Below are 20,612 nucleotides of genomic sequence, written 5' to 3' on the forward strand. Positions count from 1 at the left end.
CCATGTTTAAAAAAGGGGCAGATTTTTTTGGGGAGGCAGATTTCAAAGCATTGGGCCATTTTAAATCTGATAAAGTGGCAAATAGCATGTGCTTTATCTCTGGATCCAAGAGAGCTCTTTGGAGCTGAAGATCATATGCATGTACTATAGATTTATCAGATCCACAGCCCTTAACTCCTTCAGTGGTAATCCCAAGAATTTTCTGGGCTGTGCTTCAGTGCCCAGTCTGGCAAGCCTGGAAAATTCTCAGGATTGCCACTGTTTAGAGCTCCCTCTCCTACGCTGCGCCGCCTCCTCCTCCCTCTTCTCCAGCTTTTCTATTGATGGCGCCGGCTCCTGACATGCTGCGTCACCGGGTGCAGGGCTGTGACACCGGGGCGCAGGGCCAGCGGCAGCTGGCATAGTGTTCAGCGGCACTGCCCGGACAGGGGGACACATTGTTGTTTTTTTTTTTTTTTAATAGCGCTACCCCTAAAAAACTTGCCCAGTGGGGACCGCTACCCTAGTAATAAAAAAAATAATAATATATTGTATGTGATACAGCCGCCGGTGTGCTGCCAGGTCAATTGCTTGGGGTATTTCATAAATGCTAGCATGCAATTCCTCACATAAGTGTATGGATGGAGGCCTTCAGATTATTTACTGTTCATATTACCTCAAATTATTGCCACAGTCTTTATAATTTTAATGTAACATATCTACTGTATAGGGTTAGTATGTTACAGATGCTCTTAAATATCTTTCCATATTTTTGTGATTATGAGTTTGAGTACTCATTTTCCACTGCAACAATAACCTGGGTTACTGGGTTACTGCTGGGTATATCAAGATCACAACTTGGTGTAAAGTGTAAAGATCTGAGGGGCAGATTTATTAAGCTTGGAGAAGAGATAAACTGGAGATAAAGGTAAAAGGAGATAAAGCACCAGCCAATCAGCTGTGTTTGAAAAAGACAGTTGGGAGTTGATTGGCTTGTGCTTTATCTCCTTTTACCTTTTCTCCGCTTTATCTCCAGTTTATCACTTCTCCAAGCTTAATAAATCTGCCCCAGAGTGTCTAACCCGGACAAGAGCGTATCTGTTTAGTGACTGCAGGGTAGACCTGGTTCAGTGTGATACCACTTTTCCACCATAAACTCCGGTTTCTGGACACCCTTCCAACCTGAGTCAGGCCTATTTACACTGAACACAGGTCTGGGCTGCATGTCTTTTACAGACACTCCCTTGAGGCGGACCTTCACATGCACAGCCATCCAGCAGTTGTTAAGCCTAAAGCAGCCCATACACGTCCCGATGCATACGTGCGTTGTGGGCTGCAATAGCAGGGATCACATTGCATTGCATGTGCATGCAATGCGATGCAATTTGATGAAACCTAATGGTGTGTACACACGGGGGAGATATAGTTGCTAGCAATATATTGCTTGCAATATATTGCTGAGTAATATATTGCTCCGTGTACTTGCAATATATCTTCGCAATATTTTTCTCAGCAATATATTGCTCAGTTTCCAGTTTTTCAGGGGGACCAGCAATTTTCCCTGAAAATTGCTTGCAATTTTGACTAGATTTTTTTTTACCCTCTATTTAAATTAATTTATGATTGACATGGGTTGTGGGAAGTCCTTCTGGAAGGGAGTAAAAGGTCAGGGGCCATTTTAATTCTTTGCATTTATGCTCTGTGGCTAGTTTGGTGAGGTTCTACCTGCTGAACGTTGTTACATTGCTACTGTAGTTTGCTCTGCTTTGAATTTGTGTTGCCTTTACAAAGTGCCTCTACACAAATCTGTGCGTTTCAGTGACCATGGATTTTGAGAGTCGTGTATCTACTATCACCGCTATTAGCGCTATAGGTGTGGCGTTAGCGGAGTTGGAGAGGTCCCAGGAGAGGAGGAGAAAGGTGCGTTCCTGCTGGACCAAGCCTTGGTTAATGGAGCGAGCGTCTCGCTCTCATATGCCGCTGGTGATGCAAATCAAGGAGAATAATCCAAATGATTTCAAAAACTTTATGTGGATGGATGATGCTGCCTTTCAGGAGCTGCTGGCTTTGGTGTCACCTCATATCCAGAGGCAGGACACCAATATGCGGAAGGCCATCTCTGCTGAGGAGCGCCTGGTCGTGACACTGCGGTTTTTGGCGACCGGAAGATCCCTGCAGGACCTAAAGTTTGGCTCCATCATTTCTCCCCAGGCCTTGGGCCTGATTATTCCAGAGACCTGTACAGTCCTCTTTCGTGTACTCCAGCAGCAGTACTTTAAGGTAAGAACATTTCAATTACCTATGTAAACCTATATGCTGCTGCAAGACCAAAAATGTCCCCTTATATAGTCTTTTTGCTAATTTCAAATGTAACCCTCAATAGAATTCTCGGTACTTGTTTTCTAGCACGGCACCACCGGTATTGATCGGGTTGGAAAACTTGCGTCGATTGCATCGCCTGACAACCAAATCGCATGGTATCAATGTGAAATGGTCCCTGTTACCCGATTTAACATTGTTTTCAATGTAAAAAGCCCCAAAACACGCCCTTTTAATAGCAAACCCCCCCTGATGGTTGAAATGGGCCTCCATTGTTAACGGCACCCCACTACTGAGATCAACCCGTAGCGTTGCGAGCGCAGCGAGGGGCGGCGGTACGCGTCCTCTGACCTTTTCATACCCCCACTTTCCACGTCGACGTAGAGTTGATTTTATATAGTCTGGTGAGCGCAGCGAGCCACCAAGCCCGAAGTGTGGTGAGCACAGCGAGCCCCACGAGGGGACGCGTATTCCTGTGAAGTTATGCACGGCCCCTTGCGGGGCTCTCTGCGCTCGCCACGCTTCGGGTTGGTGTCAATAGTGGGGTGGCGTTAACAATGGAGGGTCATTTCAACCATCAGGGGGGGTTTGCTATTAAAAGGGGGGGTGGGTTTGGGGCTTTTTACATTGAAAACAATGTGAAATCGGGTCTCAGGGACCATTTCACTTTGATTCCAGTGTAAAAATCGGGTCGATTGCGCCGTTCGTATCGCGATGGACCCAATCAAAGCGATTTTGTCTTTCACCGGCAAATACACTTGTGATTGACATTAAGGCCCTTATTCTGGTTGGTGCGGTAATATCCGCGTGCGTTCGTGCCGCCAATGTTTTTTGTCTGCGCATGTGCAGAGGCGTCTCTGCGCATGTGCGAGCGGGGCGTACGGCCAAATTCCGCATGAAATGTTAACACTACGAACAGGGGGTGGAGAGGGGCGTGAAGGGCTATTTGGGCTCATTTCCATATGCATACACCCCGCGTTTCATGGGCGTTCCCATGCAAACGCTGGGCGTACGTATGGTAATGTGGCCGTGACGCACGTGTAGGGGGCGGACATATGACATTGCCGGATGTCAGCTGCCTGCCCAGATCCCTGCTTTTGCACGGAGAAATGCCCGTGTGGTCTCAGGTTGCGGGAGCTGGTGTAAAACACTCGGACGTACGGTCCTGGCTGCATATTCCTATCCGGCCGCACCAAGCAGAATAAGGCCCTAAGTCGGGTCCATCGCATGCCTTAAACTTAAGGCATGCGATCAACCCGACGGGCGCCGTGCTAGGAAACAAGTACCAAATTCTCTTTACTGATGTTACTGTCATGCTGTTGGTGTGCCATTTGCATCCCCTTACTTTGGACCTATCATGCTGTTGGTTATGAAACTGGGGACACAGTATAATCTGAATTTTAAATGTCATTTTCAATTGCAGTGCCCGTCCACTGTTGCTGAATTGAAGGAGACTGCCCAGAATTTTATGGAGAGGTGGAATTTCCCCAACTGTGGCGGAGCCATAGATGGGAAGCACGTGCGGATCACTCCACCCCCCAAAAGTGGTTCCAAGTTCTTTAATTATAAAGGTTTTTTTAGTATAGTTCTAATGGCTGTGGTGAACGCCAACTATGAATTCCTGTTTATCGATGTTGGCAAAAACGGGCGTGCATCCGATGGTGGCTCCTTACGTAATACCCTTTTCTATGAGAAGCTGAACACAAACAAGCTGAACTTACCTGCCCCGGATGATTGTGAGCATGGACTCAATTTCGTGTTTGTTGCGGATGAGGCGTTTGCGCTTCATGAACATATTATGAAGCCATATCCGCAAAGGGGCCTGTGTATGGAGAAACGAATTTATAACTACAGACTGTCCCGGGCCAGGAGGACTGTTGAAAATGCCTTTGGCATAATGGCAAATCGATTCAGGGTGTTCCATACAGCTATCCACCTCCGCCGAGACAAAATAAGTTGGGTGGTGCTGGCTTGCTGTGCCCTACACAATTTCCTTCGGAAAAAAAACGTGGCACAGGGGCCAACCACTATACATGTTCCAGATGATACTCCCTATATAGAGGACAGGTCAGTGTGGAGTGGCATACAGACAGCAGTGGCTCCACATGTGGCGTCTGCTCGGGCCAAAGAGGTTAGGGAGGACTATAGACGCTATTTCAATGGTGTGGGGGCTGTTGAATGGCAGGAGGCTATGTGTAGTGCACGGCGATAATGTAGAGTTGACATGTTACAAATTTCAGTATGTCTTCTTAATTAAAGTGAACTTTTTCTTCTTGTCAATTTGTGTTTTTGTGTTTTAAATAGTTACAGTGTGTACACACGGTGAGATATGCCTTCCGATGTTGACGATATAGTGAACATCGTGTCGGCATCGCATGCAGATTGCAAGGGTTTTAACCCTTGCGATCTGCTTGCGATCCCAATGCGTGCTCCCGTATCGCAATGCAGATAGTCTTGGCTGCATTGACTCTATAGTGCAGATCTGCACTATAGTCAAAATTGTATCCCATTGCATGCATGCCGTGCGATGCGATTGGGATTTGCATTGCACGGCACATTTCACTGTGTGTACACACCTTTATTAGGAACTTGTTCAGTATTGAATCTTGGGGAGAGGTGTTTTTTAACACCTTTTCATATGGTGTATATACAGATGTAGCAGGGGTCATCTTTGTAGGGGCAGGATAATCTAGCGGCAGCAGCCGCTAGCGCCCCGCTCCCGCCAGGTGTGTGGGGGCACAAGACGCGCCCCCTGCCACCGGTCCCCACTGCCCCAACCCCCCCCAAAAAAAATGGCCAGCATCTCCCTGAAGCCGAGACGGGAGACACTGGCCATCCGTTGTGATAATGGGACCCGCGTTTGCGTGAGATGCAGATGGGGGGGGGGGGGGGGGACACGCCATTCAATTGTAATTATTTATTACACAGTGAAGCCTGCATGGATCTGATTGATCCATGCACGCCCTTGCCAAATACACAAATACAAATACTTGCGAAATATAATTGTTTTTCAATGGCGTATACATTCGTATTTGGAAATACAAATATGAATGTGAGATGATTACAACTTGACGTATTTTATGAATAGTAAATCCCTAAAATATGAAGACATCTTTAACAATTTGTATGTATTCATACCATTTTTTAAGCCGTATAATGCTGGCCACACATCACACCAACTTTCCTCCAAACATCCAACTAGTTGGTAGGTTGGACTGCAAATCTGGTACTGTATGGTGCAAATGGCAATAAGCAATTTGCTCCTAAACTCAGCAGAATGGACAAAAACATTCAGTGAGATTTATAAAAACAAATCAGTCCAACTACAGTACATTGTCTGAGTGACAGGTCGGGGGAAATTTACTAAAGGAAATTTGTAAAAATAGGTGTATTTGTATCCAGAAATTCACTTATTTTTTACATTTACTATCCCGAAAATATGGCAATTCGTATTCGTATTGATAGAACATCAATACGAATACGAATTGCGTATTTTTGGGATAGTAAATGTCAAAAATAAGTGTATTTCTGGATACAAATACACCTATTTTTACACCTATTTTTTACAAATTTCCTTTAGTAAATTTCCCCCGTCTTGTCCATTTTCCGATGTTTGAAACAAATTACTTAATTACAAATTACATTTGCTCCTATCCAGTACCAGGTTTTTATTCCATCAACTGTTTGGATGGTCGGCGGTAAGTTGGCCTGATGTGTGGGCAGCATTTGGCTTACCAAATTTCCCCCTATGGTTCTTATGTGTGGTGCTTGTGCTGTTTCTCACATTCCACATTGATCTGGTCTGCAGCTTGACCTGTTGTAACCATGCGTTTATCCGCCTTCCATATCATTGTGGAGTGTGACAACCTGAACAAGGGGTGTAATGTAATAGTGACCAATAGGGAACCCAGTTGGCCACCAGTACCTTTAACCATTAACCCACCCAGTACCGTCACCCATAAACCCACTTACTAACTTCACCCAGGAGCCTGCCCAGTCCCTTTATCTAGTAGGCCACACAGTCCCTTCACCTAATCCTACTTCATAAATAAAAGACACAACATTTTTTTTTTTGTTAATAAAATTTAACTTGCAAGAAAATCTGGGCTGGGTTCATTGAAATATACAAAGACCGCAGTGCCTCTGGAAACAACAAGGACTTCTGCAACATCAAGTATGAAACCTGGCATATGTTCCAAATAGTAGATAAGGCTTCGGCCCAAAAACGCACTGCCAACATCAATTACGGCAAAGAGGAAGATCCATAATGTACATGGCTTGTCGCAGCAAACAGTCTCCTGGGCAAAATATGTCCACAAGCCATAGATCTGGCACTACGAACAGGTACCAACAGTTTTCAAACAACTTTTAAATTTTCAATGAAAAAAACCGCAAATGAAAAAAAAAAAATCAATAATTTTGAAAAGTGGGGTCCCAAATAGGAGTGTCTTCAGAACTCAGCATAGCTGAGAACTGTCCACTCGACGAGCTGGTGGTTTGGGTGAGGGGTTGGGGTTGGCTGGCGCCCGCCGGAAAAGCACAGGGAAGCGGAGGAAGCAATGACGGATGAACGTAAGGGGGTGGCGGTGGTGGTGGGAATACGGCGCTCGTTGCCGTGGTAGGGGGATAGCACATTGTATTTAGTGTAAAGTTATCATGCGCAGTCAGTTTATTACTGGCGGCATGTGACATTACACAAAATAGAATGCGCCTAAAATGTTCCTGTTGGGTAACAGACATTTTTCGCGTCTCGCTGGCCACAATGTTTCCCAAGTTGTCACAATCATCCGGCTGCCTCTGTTTTTTAAGCAGCTCCTCCGCAACACTTAAAAGTTGTTTAATCTCTGCTGGTACTGGCGCTGGCCTCCTTGGAGCCACCCTCCTCCTTGTGCTTGGAGGAGGCTGAGGGGATTCCAGTTCCACAGTCGAACTCTCCCTCAGGTCGGCGGAACAGCTGGGCAAGGGGTCCACTTCTACCTCAGACGAAGTAGCCTAGAGGAAAAAAATGAGTTAATATTTGCATGTCAAGAAAATGTAATTTTGAATGGAAAAATGAGAAGTACTTACCGCTAATGGACTCCCTTGGACCACCTCACCCATCTGTTCCACCGGCAATGGCTCCATCTGGGAATGCAGCGATTGCTCCTCAGGGTCTACATCCAGAGTAAAGAGGAGCAGGTCGTAGTACCAGATCTTGGGCTTGTGGACATCGTCTGCCCCGGCTCCTGAACGCTGCGACTCCTTGAACTTCTTGTGTTCTTTCTGAAACACTGTACGGTAATTATGGATCTTCCTCTTTACCGTGTCGATGGTGGCAGCGCTATTTCGGGCCTTGATATAATCGACCATTTGTACATAGGCCAGGTTTCGTACTTGTCGGTTGCAAAAGTCCTTGCTGGTGATTCTCCAGAGGCACTCGTTCTGTCTGTACAGATCAATGAACCCAGCCCAGAATTCTCGATCAGACATGGCTGGTAAAAACACAAGTTGAAGAAAATTGATTGCTGGCCTTATATTTAAGCAAAAAAGAAATGAAAACCGCTACATGACAAGTAATCGGCTGCGATTTACAGCAGACAGGAGCAGTGACATTTGCTCATGTAATAGGGTGCGAGTTGCTATTTAATTTGCACATTTCGCAGTAAAAAGTACACTTTTTCACATGGCAAAAATGTGCACACTTTAATTCTCACCCAGATGTGTTAACATTTTGAAATTTTACTTTTCATAAATTTAATATGTTGTGAATTTAGGCAAACGTTCACAACGGCCCTTATTCAGATCTGATCGCAGTACAAATTTGTTCTCAAAATGGGCAAAACCATGTGCACTGCAGGTGGGGCATATGTAACATGTATGGAGAGAGTTATATTTGTGTGAGTTATTTTGTTTCTGTGCAGGGTAAATACTGGCTGCATTATTTTTACACTGCAATTTAGATTTCAGTTTCAACACACCCCACCCAAATTGAGCTCTCTCTGCACATGTTACATCTGCCCCACCTGCAGTGCACATGGTTTTGCCTATTTTGAGAACAAATTGTCCGTCCGGCACCCGTACACGCCACAAGTTCACACTGGTAAATTTTACATGACTATGCACAGAACAGCGTAATCTGTGCATGGTTAAAACCAAAAAAAGGTGTTCATTTTGAGAAAAAAATGGCGTGAGGTCCACCCTTTTTTTGATGCCACATAGTATTGGTGTGGGGCAGCATGGTAATGCTCATGCTGTCCACCGATGGTGCAAATCACCATCGATGGGCAGCATGAACATAATCATGCTGCCGTACACCAATGCCCCTTCATTTTTTTTGATGTCACGTACTATTGGTGTGGGGCAGCATGGTAATGCTCATGCTGGCCACCGATGGTGCAAATCACCATCGATGGGCAGCATGAACATAATCATGCTGCCGTACACCAATGCCCCTTCATTTTATTTGATGTCACGTACTATTGGTGTGGGGCAGCATGGTAATGCTCATGCTGTCCACCGATGGTGCAAATCACCATCGATGGGCAGCATGAACATAATCATGCTGCCGTACACCAATGCCCCTTCATTTCTTTTTTATGTCACATAGTATTGGTGTGGGGCAGCATGGTAATGCTCATGCTGCCCACCGATGGTGCAAATCACCATCGATGGGCAGCATGAACATAATCATGCTGCCGTACACCAATGCCCCTTCATTTTATTTGATGTCACGTACTATTGGTGTGGGGCAGCATGGTAATGCTCATGCTGCCCACCGATGGTGCAAATCACCATCGATGGGCAGCATGAACATAATCATGCTGCCGTACACCAATGCCCCTTCATTTCTTTTTTATGTCACATAGTATTGGTGTGGGGCAGCATGGTAATGCTCATGCTGCCCACCGATGGTGCAAATCACCATCGATGGGCAGCATGAACATAATCATGCTGCCGTACACCAATGCCCCTTCATTTTTTTTTATGTCACATAGTATTGGTGTGGGGCAGCATGGTAATGCTCATGCTGCCCACCGATGGTGCAAATCACCATCGATGGGCAGCATGAACATAATCATGCTGCCCAACACCAATGCCATCTACTACAGCCTATGCACTTACTGAATAGTGCGGCTGTGCAGGAGTCAGGACTAGCGTGCTGATGGGGGGAGATGAGCGCGGGCAGAGAAACGGAGCGGAGGTACTGTAGAAGCAGGGGCTGGCTCCGTGACACGGCGGGTGGGCGGTGACACGGCGGGTGGGCGGTGAAACGGGCGGCGCTGGACTAGCAGGTGTCGCTTGTCGCTGGTGCACAGTGCTTTGTGCACCAGCGACCAGCAATTTTGGGGGAGAATCGGAGGAGCAAGCTCCTGCGACCAGCGACCATGAAGGGCTGGCCGCGGGAGCGCGCTCACAGGCATGTATCGCTGGCTGCAAATGAAATTACTGGCAATATGGTCACTGAGCGACCATTTTGCCAGCGATTTCATGACAAATTGCAGCAGTGTGTACGCACCTTTAGTACAAAAAGTATGTGCAAGCACATACTTTTTGTACTGTGCGATGAGGTGCGCGGGAGCACGCACCGCAAAGCACACATCGGCTCAGCACGCTTAGCAGCGTGTATGGGCAGCTTAACCTGGGTTGAGCTTTTTACAGTGAACCCTCACCTGTTAGTAACTAGGGCTGAACCTGAGAGTTTGATAGCCAAGGGACAAAAAGTAACAAACTAATGCCCTGTTCACACTGGGGTCGATATATTGCTCAGCCATATATTGCTAGCAATATATGGCTGAGCAATATATTGCTCAGTTTCTGATGAAAGGAAAACTATGCTGGCGTTGCCGCAGAGGTAATCAGCTGGTCGCAGGAGCTTGATTTGAATGGGGCTGAAAATGGGAGCGCGCACCCGGCAATTTATCGCCGGGGCACACTCCCATCACTGGCAATATGTTCGCCTGCGACCATATTTCAAGCGTTTTCAGCCCCCATCACCCCGGTGTGTACACAGCTTCAGAATGCAGATAGGAACCTGAAAGGTAAATGTAAGCACTGCAAATTAGTTGGACCCAAATAAATCAGATCAAATAATTAAAGCTTAGCAAGTGAATCAATAATGAGAAATGCCAACTGCTGGGCACAGCAGGGACGCAGGAGCCATATTTTTGTACTGATTTCAGCAAACACCCCATGCCTGCATTTTTGCTGCCACTGCTTATTACCACACCCAATTTAAAAATGTCTGTACATTTATATTACATACAAACCTGAATAAGGCCCAAAGATAGAAAAGAGGGTTTAATATAGATACCTCCAAGAAGTCTAAAAGGCTTTTGAGTTTGGAGGGTCTGTAACAACCTTTTGTAGTACAATCTACAATATATGGATTTGCATTTAAGATTCTAAATAACAAAAAATAATCCTGAATTGTTGAATCCTAGCATCCATTTTTTTCTCTTTAATTCAGTAACATTCCTTGTTCCCTAGTTTTTGACTTCCATCAAGCTGCGGATGGCATCCAGGAACAGCAGAGGCAAGAGCAAGCTGGGAAAAAGTATGTCTAATAAATAACCTAAAACTATTATTTAGCATTAGTTTAATATATATTTTTTTAAGACACCGATCGATGGCTCTTCAATAACAAATAAATCCTAAACTTAATTTACCACATTAAGGGCCTAATTCAGAATATGTCGCTAATCTGAGAATTTACAAATCTTGCAATTATTGAATGACAAGTGTGCCGTATGCGTTGTGCATATGTGAGGGAAATTAGCAAATTAAAATGCACGTGGTTTTGTAAATGCAGTGTGGCCTAAGCTTGACTGTCACGAAGCTTGTGTTCATGGGTGAAAACATGAAATTTTTTTGAAAGTAGTGGAAAAACGGCAGGTGTGTTCAGGAATTTTAAAGGATCTGTGACTTCAGTCAGCGGCGTAACTATAGCACCGCAGCCCCGGCCACCACGGGGGGGGGGGTGCTGTGCATGTGGGGCGCCGGGGGCTGCGGTGCTATAGTTACACCACCCCAATCCCCCGCAGACTTGCCTATCTCGCTGGTCCCGGGGACTCCGTTCTTCTGCTGAGGACCACCACAAAATGGCCGCCCACATATTGTACACTGTTCTTTGAAACTGTCTGCTGTATGGGGCGGGCATTTTGTGGTGGTCCTCAGCAGAAGAACGGAGCCGCCGGGATCAGCGCGATAGGTAAGTCTGCGGGGGATTGGGGGGGGGGGGGTGTGCCCGGAGGGCCTGCGGGGGGGGGGGGGGCACCCCCCCCTAACAGCGGGGGGGCGGCCAAAGCTTAGCTACGCCACTGACTTCAGTGATTATCAATTCAAGCCGGTCTCATTTGCAGATTAGTGGAAGCCTCGGACCTTCTCACATTGCACAGGCTACAAAACACTTTGGATGGTTTGGGAATTGTGTATGGATATCTATTAGCTATCCAATTGAGCAAGGGGCGTTTTTCTTTCTGTCTGGGCAGTGATTTTTGTACTCGGACCACTGTGAATTCTCACATTAATGATCCATCAAGTTGTATGTCTTGATGGTTCTTAAGCTGTGTTTTAGGTATGTGTCAGAAAATCTAAGGGATGTGAAATTTTTCATAAAAAAAATTAATAAAAATAAAACTCTCATAATATACTGCTACACATTTTAACTTTAATTGTGATTAGAAATCCACGGTTTCACCTTTATTTTGAAACACCAGCGATCTCTTTTGATCAAATATTTATCAGTATATTCAAAATTAAATACACTTTGGGCCTGCTCAGGGGCAGATTTAGGGATGAGGGCGCCCCTAGGCACAACAATAATGTTTACTAAGTAGGACAGTTTATAGGGGCAGTATCTGCATGTCCTATCCATTTACACTCTATTTAAGATGGAATATAGTACAGTACAGTGGATATTTTGCAGTTATTGGTACATTTTGGGCTGACAGTACTATCACAGGCATCTAAGTGCCGCCCCCAAACATGTGCCTAATGGGAAATTCGGCTCTGGGCCTGCTTGCATATCTACTTTAGAAATGTATTTGCAAGTTTTAACCCTTCATGGCCTAGTTTGATGGACCATATTTTCATACATTTAAATGGCTGTGGGATTTTCAACGGTCTTTATAATAGTCTTCAAAAAAATATATTTTTGTTTTTAAATGGACCACATGGTCATAAAGTTTTAATGAGAATGTTTACTTGTTACTTAAATATTACACGTTCTCTTCTAGTTTGGGAACTACAAAAAAGGGCATTGGACCAGTGTATTCATCCAAAGCTGCAAGAAATGGCCTTAGGATGTGTGATCTTGTATCCGATTTCAATGAATTTTCTAAGAGGTTTGTACGAAAAAGGGTTTTGTGTGTGAAATGTAAATAAAATGCTTTTTTCATAGTTTGGTTCTAAATTCACATCTAGGTCTTAAGCCGTCTACACATGGTACACTTATCGCTGGCAATAGGGTTGCTGCACAACCATATTGCCAGTGATTGGAGTGTGCACCGGCAATAAATCGCTGGGTGCATGCTCCGGTTTTCAGACCCCTAATGGTCGCTGGTCAGAGGAGCATGCTCCTCAGATCAGCGACTTACCCTGCCTCTTCTCCCAGCAGTGTGTCATTTTCATCAACAACCATCTCTGGTCCCAGATGAAAACGGGACACTGAGCAATATATTGCTAGCAATATATTGCCAGCGATCATATTGCCCCATGTGTATGCACCTTTACACATGTTACAAATGGGTAACTTCAATATTTAATGATTAAAAAACCACCACTACCGGCAAGAGCAGCTCTACAATTACACAGCTGACTAGGGTGCTAGGATCTGCGAGAAGGGGATGGGCTCTGCCTACAGTATCTCAAAATGTTAAATGTTAATACTTATTATATAACTTATTATAGTACTTAATGCAGGTGGTAGCTGTGGAACTTCTAGGACAGTGCTTCCACGCTCACTTGAGGAGCTGGAAAGTGGGTATTGGGGGAAGGGGGATAGAAGTTTTTCACGGGGTGCAACAATGCCTTACACCTGCCCTGTCTTAACGCATGATGCCGCCATTCACGCTTCATTATACAGGTGTACAAATGTAACATATGTGATTCCACATGTATCACAGGCAAAAAGCGTTATGTCTGGTACACTCCCGTGTTTGAGTCCCAGAATCTGATAGAGGTGTCTAGTCTCCATTTCACTTGCATCTTATGTGTATGTAGTAGAGTATAGTTTAGTTAAAACCTCTCCACCACAAGGATCTGTGATCCTTGTGGCGAGGGGGGGCAGGAGGTTCTCCCCAGGATGTCTTATCTGTGAGACAACCCCTCACCAGATATTCACCCAAGAAGGCCACAAAGGCCATCATTCAGATGATCTTTTTCAAAATCTCATGGCTGATGGCCCTACGCATTTCATCCTCTGCAGACTTCCTCGGAGGTTATTACATATATTTAACTTTTAATTGGTATATGATTTAAGTCCATTCAATGTTTTTAATTCAAAAACTATATGAATCATATAAGTGAAACCTTCTAAAAGAAATTCTAGTGATGCCTTATATGTAACAATAAGGTACAATTGATTGTAGAGGGTGGTAATGGGACACCTGAATCTTATAAGTCAGCCGACCAAAATGTTCACTATTAAATAGTCTAGGCCAGGGGTCCTCATACTATTTTGCTCTGGGACCCCATTAGACAATGAATATTATTACGGGACCCCATTATACAATGAATATTATTACGGGACCCCAGCAAGTGACTGCAGAAGGTCATCACATCACATGGTTAGTCAGCAGAATGCACATGCATGGCAGCATTGTGGAGGCATAAAATGATGGGAGGAGTCTAAAATAACAGACAATTCAACAGATTTTCCAGACTCCTTGAATCACGGACTGAGATAAGAAAAGTCATTAGCCTGATGGTCTGCAAAATGTAGTCGCATGCTGAGAAGGTCAGGACCCACTTTGGGGTCATGACCCACAGTTTGAGAACCGCTGGTCTAGGCAAATTTATTTAGAAAGAGTTTTATCGACCCTCAAGGCCGGTAAATTAATCAGGAAGAAGTGTTCTCTCACCCAAAGGTATAGACGTTTCCAGATTTAAGGCAATGGAATTCAACCTTTGAGCAGCAGCTCATAGAATCCTGTTCACCTCAAGCTCCAAATCCATCACTCTTGGCCTGATGAAAATGCCAGAATAAAGGCATTGAAACATTGCTTTTCACTGTGTGTCAGTGTGAACATTGTTTATAGCCACCTGGAATGCTGCAGCAGCCCTCTCCTGTGTAGTTTATCCACCTGCGCAGTAAAGTACTCTTAACAGGAGAGCTGGATTTCTGAGATCTGTTTGAATGTGTGTATATCTATATCTCTCCCCTGCATCCTGGTGGGGTCCTAAACCCCGGACCGCTGATACACCTGTTTTTGCACTATAAGTTGATTCTGGAAGTCTTTTGAGTGCCGCCTCTTTATTGAAGATGAATTTATTGAAGGGGTTGCTCAACGCAAAAACTTTAAAAGCTAGTCTGCTACCTTCTGTGTATGTGTGAGAAAGAGGCGTAGTTTCACTCTGCCATAAGAAGGCAGTGTTTCGGAGATTTACAGACACCAGACATATATAGATGATTTAAATGTAAACATGCCATTACAAAATGATAATTTCTCCTTCATCCACTAGGTGTCACTGGAGTTACACTGGGGAATAGAAGGCGACCACAGGGAGCATGGGCACTTTAAAATAATTAATCAGTGTGACCAACTCCTCCCCTTCTACTTCCCCTCCCAGTCTTAGATCGTGCCCAAAAGGGAGCAGGTCACATTTGGCTCATCTCCTGGGCTTTTTGTAATTAGGGCATAAAGCAGCAAGTTTTGCCTTTGAGGACAGGCAGATAGTTGCTGCTACTATCTGCCTGCGACGTGGGAGCCTGCCGGAGGGAGCCGGCTGCTGCTTAAGGGTTTGCGCCCGGCTCCCTGGCTGACAGAGACCACCGTCTCTGGAGCTGTAACGGGCGCCGCTCTCACGCAGCGTGCACCCGATCCTCCCCCAGCCCCACCGCCGACGGCATGGCCGCAGCACTGTGAGTATTACCCTGCCTTCCTATTAGAGGGAGGTCAGGGACACAAACGGCGGTGCAGCAGAGGGTTTTTTAAACCTGGCGCCATTATGGGTGACGGAGCTGCCAGGCGGGGGGGCGGAGTTACCGCGCGGTACTTCCCAGCAGGCCTTGGCATACCCCAGCGTTCCTGCAAGTCGCGGCGGCCATCTTGGACATTTGGCGCCGTTTGAACACGCTGCTGGAGGCTCCACAGTTGCGCTGCAGATCTATCCTGACTGCAGTTGGGCGATTCCTGTCCCCTGGTGACCGTCCTGCTGAACGCTCTATCCGGTCTGTGAGTTACAGTGGGGATTAGAGCTAGGTGGAGACAGTTTGGGCTGTGTCTCAAACTTAGAGCTATAGCGCTCCTAGGTATATGCCATAGCGCTGTACAAAGCTCCGTGACAGCTCTTTACTTTCACTGTCTCTCCCTTCCAGCATAATATATTGCTGCCTATCCTATACCTACTATCTGTGATCAGTCTGGTAGTGTGTGGTGATTGCTTGGTGTTCTGTTGAACCATGGCAGGGGGTAGCTCCAAGAGGGTTACTTGCAAGAAGTGTGCTGTTAAATTTACACCTTCTAAGGAGGGAGACTCTGTATGTGATAAATGCGCTGCTTTACCCCCAGCTCCAGAGTCCCCCGTTCATACCCCTGTTTGGGCATCACAATTAGCTGATGTGATGTCTCATTTAGCTTGCGAGCTCTCTGCAGCTCAAAAGGACAGAGAAACTTCCAGAACTCAACAGGCTTCCTTGACTTCTGCTGTGCAGAGCTTAACAAAGGCCTTAACACCAGCAGAGGGCGCCATTGCTTCATCTTCTAGGCAAGATCCCCCTACCTTACTCAGGAAAAGGGTATTACAGCCCTCTGGGGATTCTGGGGAGTATGATGATATGCCTGATCTGGAGGAGGGCGAATTTGCTCTTCCAGATAATTATGATGATGATGATGATGATGATGTGGAACCTGAGGCTCAGGTGTTAGTTACGCAAGAGCCGGCCTCAGCCACTCCAGGTCTGGAGGACCTTATACATATGGTTAAGGTTGCCTGCAAGGTGTCAGATGACACAGACATTCCTGCTCGTCCTTCTTTCTTTGGAAAGAGACAAAGGCAGTCACCCACCTTCCCCCCAGCGGAGGAGTTGGATGAACATATATTGCAGGCTTGGAATCATCCTGATAAAAAATTCCAGGTACCTCAGAGGTTTCTGGCTGCTTATCCTCTTCCACCAGAGGGTAGAAAGAGGGTTGAGATACCTCCAGTAGTGGACTCTTCAGTCTCACGACTGTCTAAAAAGACGGTTCTCCCGGTGCCTGGTGCAACCACTCTTAAGGATACTTCTGACCGTAAGTTGGAGGTAACCCTTAAGAACATTTTTTCAGCCGCTGGTATTATTCAGCGTCCGGCCCAGGTCGGGTGCTGGGTAAATAAAGCCATGGGGGTGTGGGCTTCTCAGATCCTAACAGAGGTCCGTGAGGGCTCTGACCCTGCTTCTATTGTTCAGCTGGCTGAACAGATCCAGGAGGCATCAAATTATTTAATAGAGGCCTCTTCTGACGTCTGCATGATTGCAGCCAAGGTTTCGGCCTTATCCATATCAGCTCGCACAGCTCTCTGGTTACGCCAATGGCAGGCTGACGCAGAGTCCAAGCGTGCTGTGGAGGCCCTGGCGTTCAATGGGGAGGTTCTTTTCGGGCCAGAGCTCGACAAGTGGATCTCCCAAGCAACGGGAGGTAAGTCCCACTTCCTTCCCTCAGCGGCTCCTCCAACTACACGCAGGACCCCTCAAAGGCCCTCCTTTCGGTCCTTTCGGCCTACGACCAGATTCAGAGGTCGTTCCAGAGGCGGAGCTCCATCTAGAGGCTCCAGAGGACGAGGCAGAGGCGCCTCGGCAGCTGTCCAGGAGCCCAAGTCCTCCAAGCCAACCGCATGACTGTCCACGGTCCCATCTGGGGGATCCCAGAGTCGGGGCCCGACTGCTGTCCTTCGGTCACATCTGGCTGCAGTCTTGTCAGGACTCGTGGGTAAGGGATCTGGTAACCCAGGGTTACAAAATCCATTTCAGGTTAGTCCCTCCAAACAGGTTTTTCAAGACCGGTCTCCCAGTCTCAGGAGACAAGGCGCAACTTCTGTTGTCAGCAATCAACAAGCTGCGGACAACGGGAGTTGTGATTCCAGTACCCGAGGATCAGCGTACTCAGGGATACTACTCCAGTCTGTTCCTTGTGCCGAAGCCGGATGGCTCGGTAAGGCCTATACTAAATCTAAAGGATTTGAATCTGTTTTTACAAGCGGTCAAATTCAAGATGGAGTCCCTGCAGTCGGTGATTCAGGGACTGGAACAGGGAGAGTTCCTGGTATCCTTGGATATCAGGGATGCATACCTGCACATCCCCATCTGGCCCCCTCACCAGGCCTTCCTCCGGTTCGCTATACAGGAACAACACTGGCAGTTCCAGGCCCTGCCGTTCGGTCTCTCATCGGCCCCCAGGGTCTTCACCAAGGTGATGGCTGTGATGATGGAGGTCCTCAGGGCTCAGGGGATTACCATCATCCCCTACTTGGACGATCTTCTTCTGAAGAATCGTTCGAAGGAGGCCCTGTTGTCCAACATACGGCTCACCCAGGAGACTCTCATCAGTCATGGGTGGATTCTGAACTTTGCAAAGTCTCAGCTACAGCCGTCTCAACGTCTTCTCTTTTTGGGGATGATTCTGGACACCCAGCAGATGAAGGTTTTTCTACCATCCGACAAAGTTCAGTCCCTGCAGGTCCTGGTCAGGTCGGTCTTGCGACGGCCACAGGTAACGGTGCACCTTTGCACCAGACTCTTGGGGAAGATGGTGTCCTCCTTCGAGGCGGTACAATATGGCCGCTTCCACTCGCGCCAATTCCAGTTGTCTCTCCTTCGCCAGTGGTCAGGGTCTCACCTGCATCTTCAGCAGCGGGTGACCCTGTCTCCTCGAGCCCGTCTGTATCTGCTGTGGTGGCTCAACTCCGAAAACCTGCAAAGGGGCAGGAGGTTCGGCATATGGGAGTGGACTCTCCTCACCACAGACGCCAGCCTTCGAGGCTGGGGGGCGGTAACGCTGGAACACCAGTTCCAGGGTTTATGGACGAGGCAGGAGAGCTTACTCTCCATCAATGTGCTGGAACTCAGAGCAGTCTACTATGCTCTTCTGCAGGCGGGACACCTGCTGCGGAGCAGAGCAATCAGAGTTCAGTCCGACAACGCCACAGCCGTCGCCTACATAAACAAGCAAGGCGGCACTCGGAGCAAGGCAGCGATGAAGGAAGTAAGCAGGATCATCCTCTGGGCTCAGAACCATGCTCAGGCCTTGTCAGCGGTGTTCATCCCCGGAGTAGACAATTGGGAGGCCGACTTTCTAAGTCGGCAGCATGCCCACCAGGGGGAGTGGTGCCTCAACCCTCAGGTATTTCAGTCCCTAATACATCGTTGGGGGTGTCCTCAGGTGGATCTGATGGCGTCCCGCCACAACTTCCAGCTCCCAACATACTTTGCGCGGACTCGAGATCCTCAGGCCGCAGGGGTAGACGCTCTGGTCGCTCCTTGGCCGTTCCAGTTCGTTTACCTCTTCCCTCCCTTTCCGCTGATCCCTCGGGTGTTACAGCGCATTCGCAGGGAGGGGGTAACAGCGCTTCTGATAGCGCTTCTGATAGCGCCGGATTGGCCCCGGCGCTCGTGGTACACCAACCTGACGGATCTTCTAATCGACGAGCCGTGGCCGCTGCCTCATCAGGAGGACCTCCTCAGTCAGGGTCCCTTCATCTACCCAGATTTAGGACGTCTACATTTGACGGCGTGGCTGCTGAGAGGTCCATCTTGAGACATGCAGGTATCCCTAGGGCGGTGATACCCACAATGATGAGGGCCAGGAAGGAAGTCGCCTCCAGACACTATCATCGGATTTGGAGATTCTATGTGGCGTGGTGCGAAAGACGCAGAGTGTCCTCTACTCTGTTCAAGAAGGCTCGACTTCTCCTGTTTTTACAGGAGGGGTTAAACTCTGGACTTAGGCTGAATACACTAAAGGTGCAGGTTTCAGCACTCTCAGTTTTTTTCCAGAAACGTATAGCTCTCATTCCGGAAGTCCACACTTTTTTCCAGGGGGTGCTGAGGCTTCAGCCCCCTATTCGTCCGCCTACGGCTCCCTGGGACCTAGAGTTGGTCCTCAGATATTTGAAGTCATCAATATTTGAGCCTTTAGAAGAGGTGGATCTTCGATATCTCACCTGGAAGGTGGTTCTTCTTTTGGCTCTGGCCTCGGCCAGACGTGTCTCGGAATTGGGTGCGCTTTCTTGTCGCTCACCGTTCCTCCAGTTTCATCCGGACAGAGCGGAGCTCCGTACCAGTCTTTCTTTCCTTCCAAAGGTGGTCTCAGCGTTCCACGTGAACCAACCCATAGTGGTTCCAGCATTCACAGAGGCTTCACCTGAGGATAGGTCTTTGGATGTGGTGAGGGCCCTGCGGATTTATGTCTCTCGCACGGCTTCTCTTCGCAAGACGGATGTCTTGTTTGTTACCTACGACCCAGTGCGTCGTGGATGGCCAGCTTCAAAACAGACGCTGGCCAGATGGATCCGTCTGACTATTCGTCAGGCATACCTTGCTGAGGCTCAGACGCCTCCTACTAACATAGGCGCGCACTCCACCAGATCGGTGGGTCCTTCATGGGCGGCTGCCCGTGGGGTCTCCCTGCAACAGCTCTGTCGTGCTGCGACATGGTCAGGTCGGCACACTTTTGTGCGATTTTATAGGTTTGATACCTTTGCGGCACCAGCTTCTCAGTTTGGCCGCTCTGTTTTAAGGGGATCTCAGCGCTCACCCACCCGGGTTGAAAGCTCTGGGACGTCCCCAGTGTAACTCCAGTGACACCTAGTGGATGAAGGAGAAACAGGGATTTTGTACTTACCGTAAATCCTTTTCTCCGAGTCCACAGGTGTCACTGGACGCCCGCCTCAGCGCTGTTCTCCACCTGTTATGTTCAGTGTTAGGTTCCTATTGGGTAACCTCTGGAGTTTTCCCTTGTCAGGGTTATTTAAACATGGTTATTACACACCTGTCTTGTCTGGTTTGACTCTGTGTGTGTGTGTTTGTTTTTTCATATATATACATTCTTTTTCTACTATTTGTATTGAATGATGTTATGTTGTGATGAACCTCCTCTCGGATGTGTGTTATATCTTTCTGCTCCCTTTCGGGCACGATC

General features: G+C 47.3%; 1 protein-coding gene across 1 annotated transcript in view; it reads left to right on the forward strand.

The window, feature by feature from the left end:
* The window catches only part of LOC146063734 (adenylosuccinate synthetase isozyme 2), a 257,360-nt gene that overhangs the window by 84,940 nt on the left and 151,808 nt on the right, over window positions 1–20,612 (forward strand). The window contains exons 5-6 of the mRNA XM_083176422.1: window positions 10,765–10,831; window positions 12,513–12,620. Coding sequence (XP_083032548.1) covers window positions 10,765–10,831; window positions 12,513–12,620 — 175 coding nt within the window. The remainder of the gene's footprint in view (window positions 1–10,764; window positions 10,832–12,512; window positions 12,621–20,612) is intronic.

The sequence above is a fragment of the Crinia signifera genome, chromosome 3 (assembly GCF_055691185.1).
Source record: "Crinia signifera chromosome 3, ASM5569118v1, whole genome shotgun sequence".
In the NCBI taxonomy this organism is placed as follows: domain Eukaryota; kingdom Metazoa; phylum Chordata; class Amphibia; order Anura; family Myobatrachidae; genus Crinia; species Crinia signifera.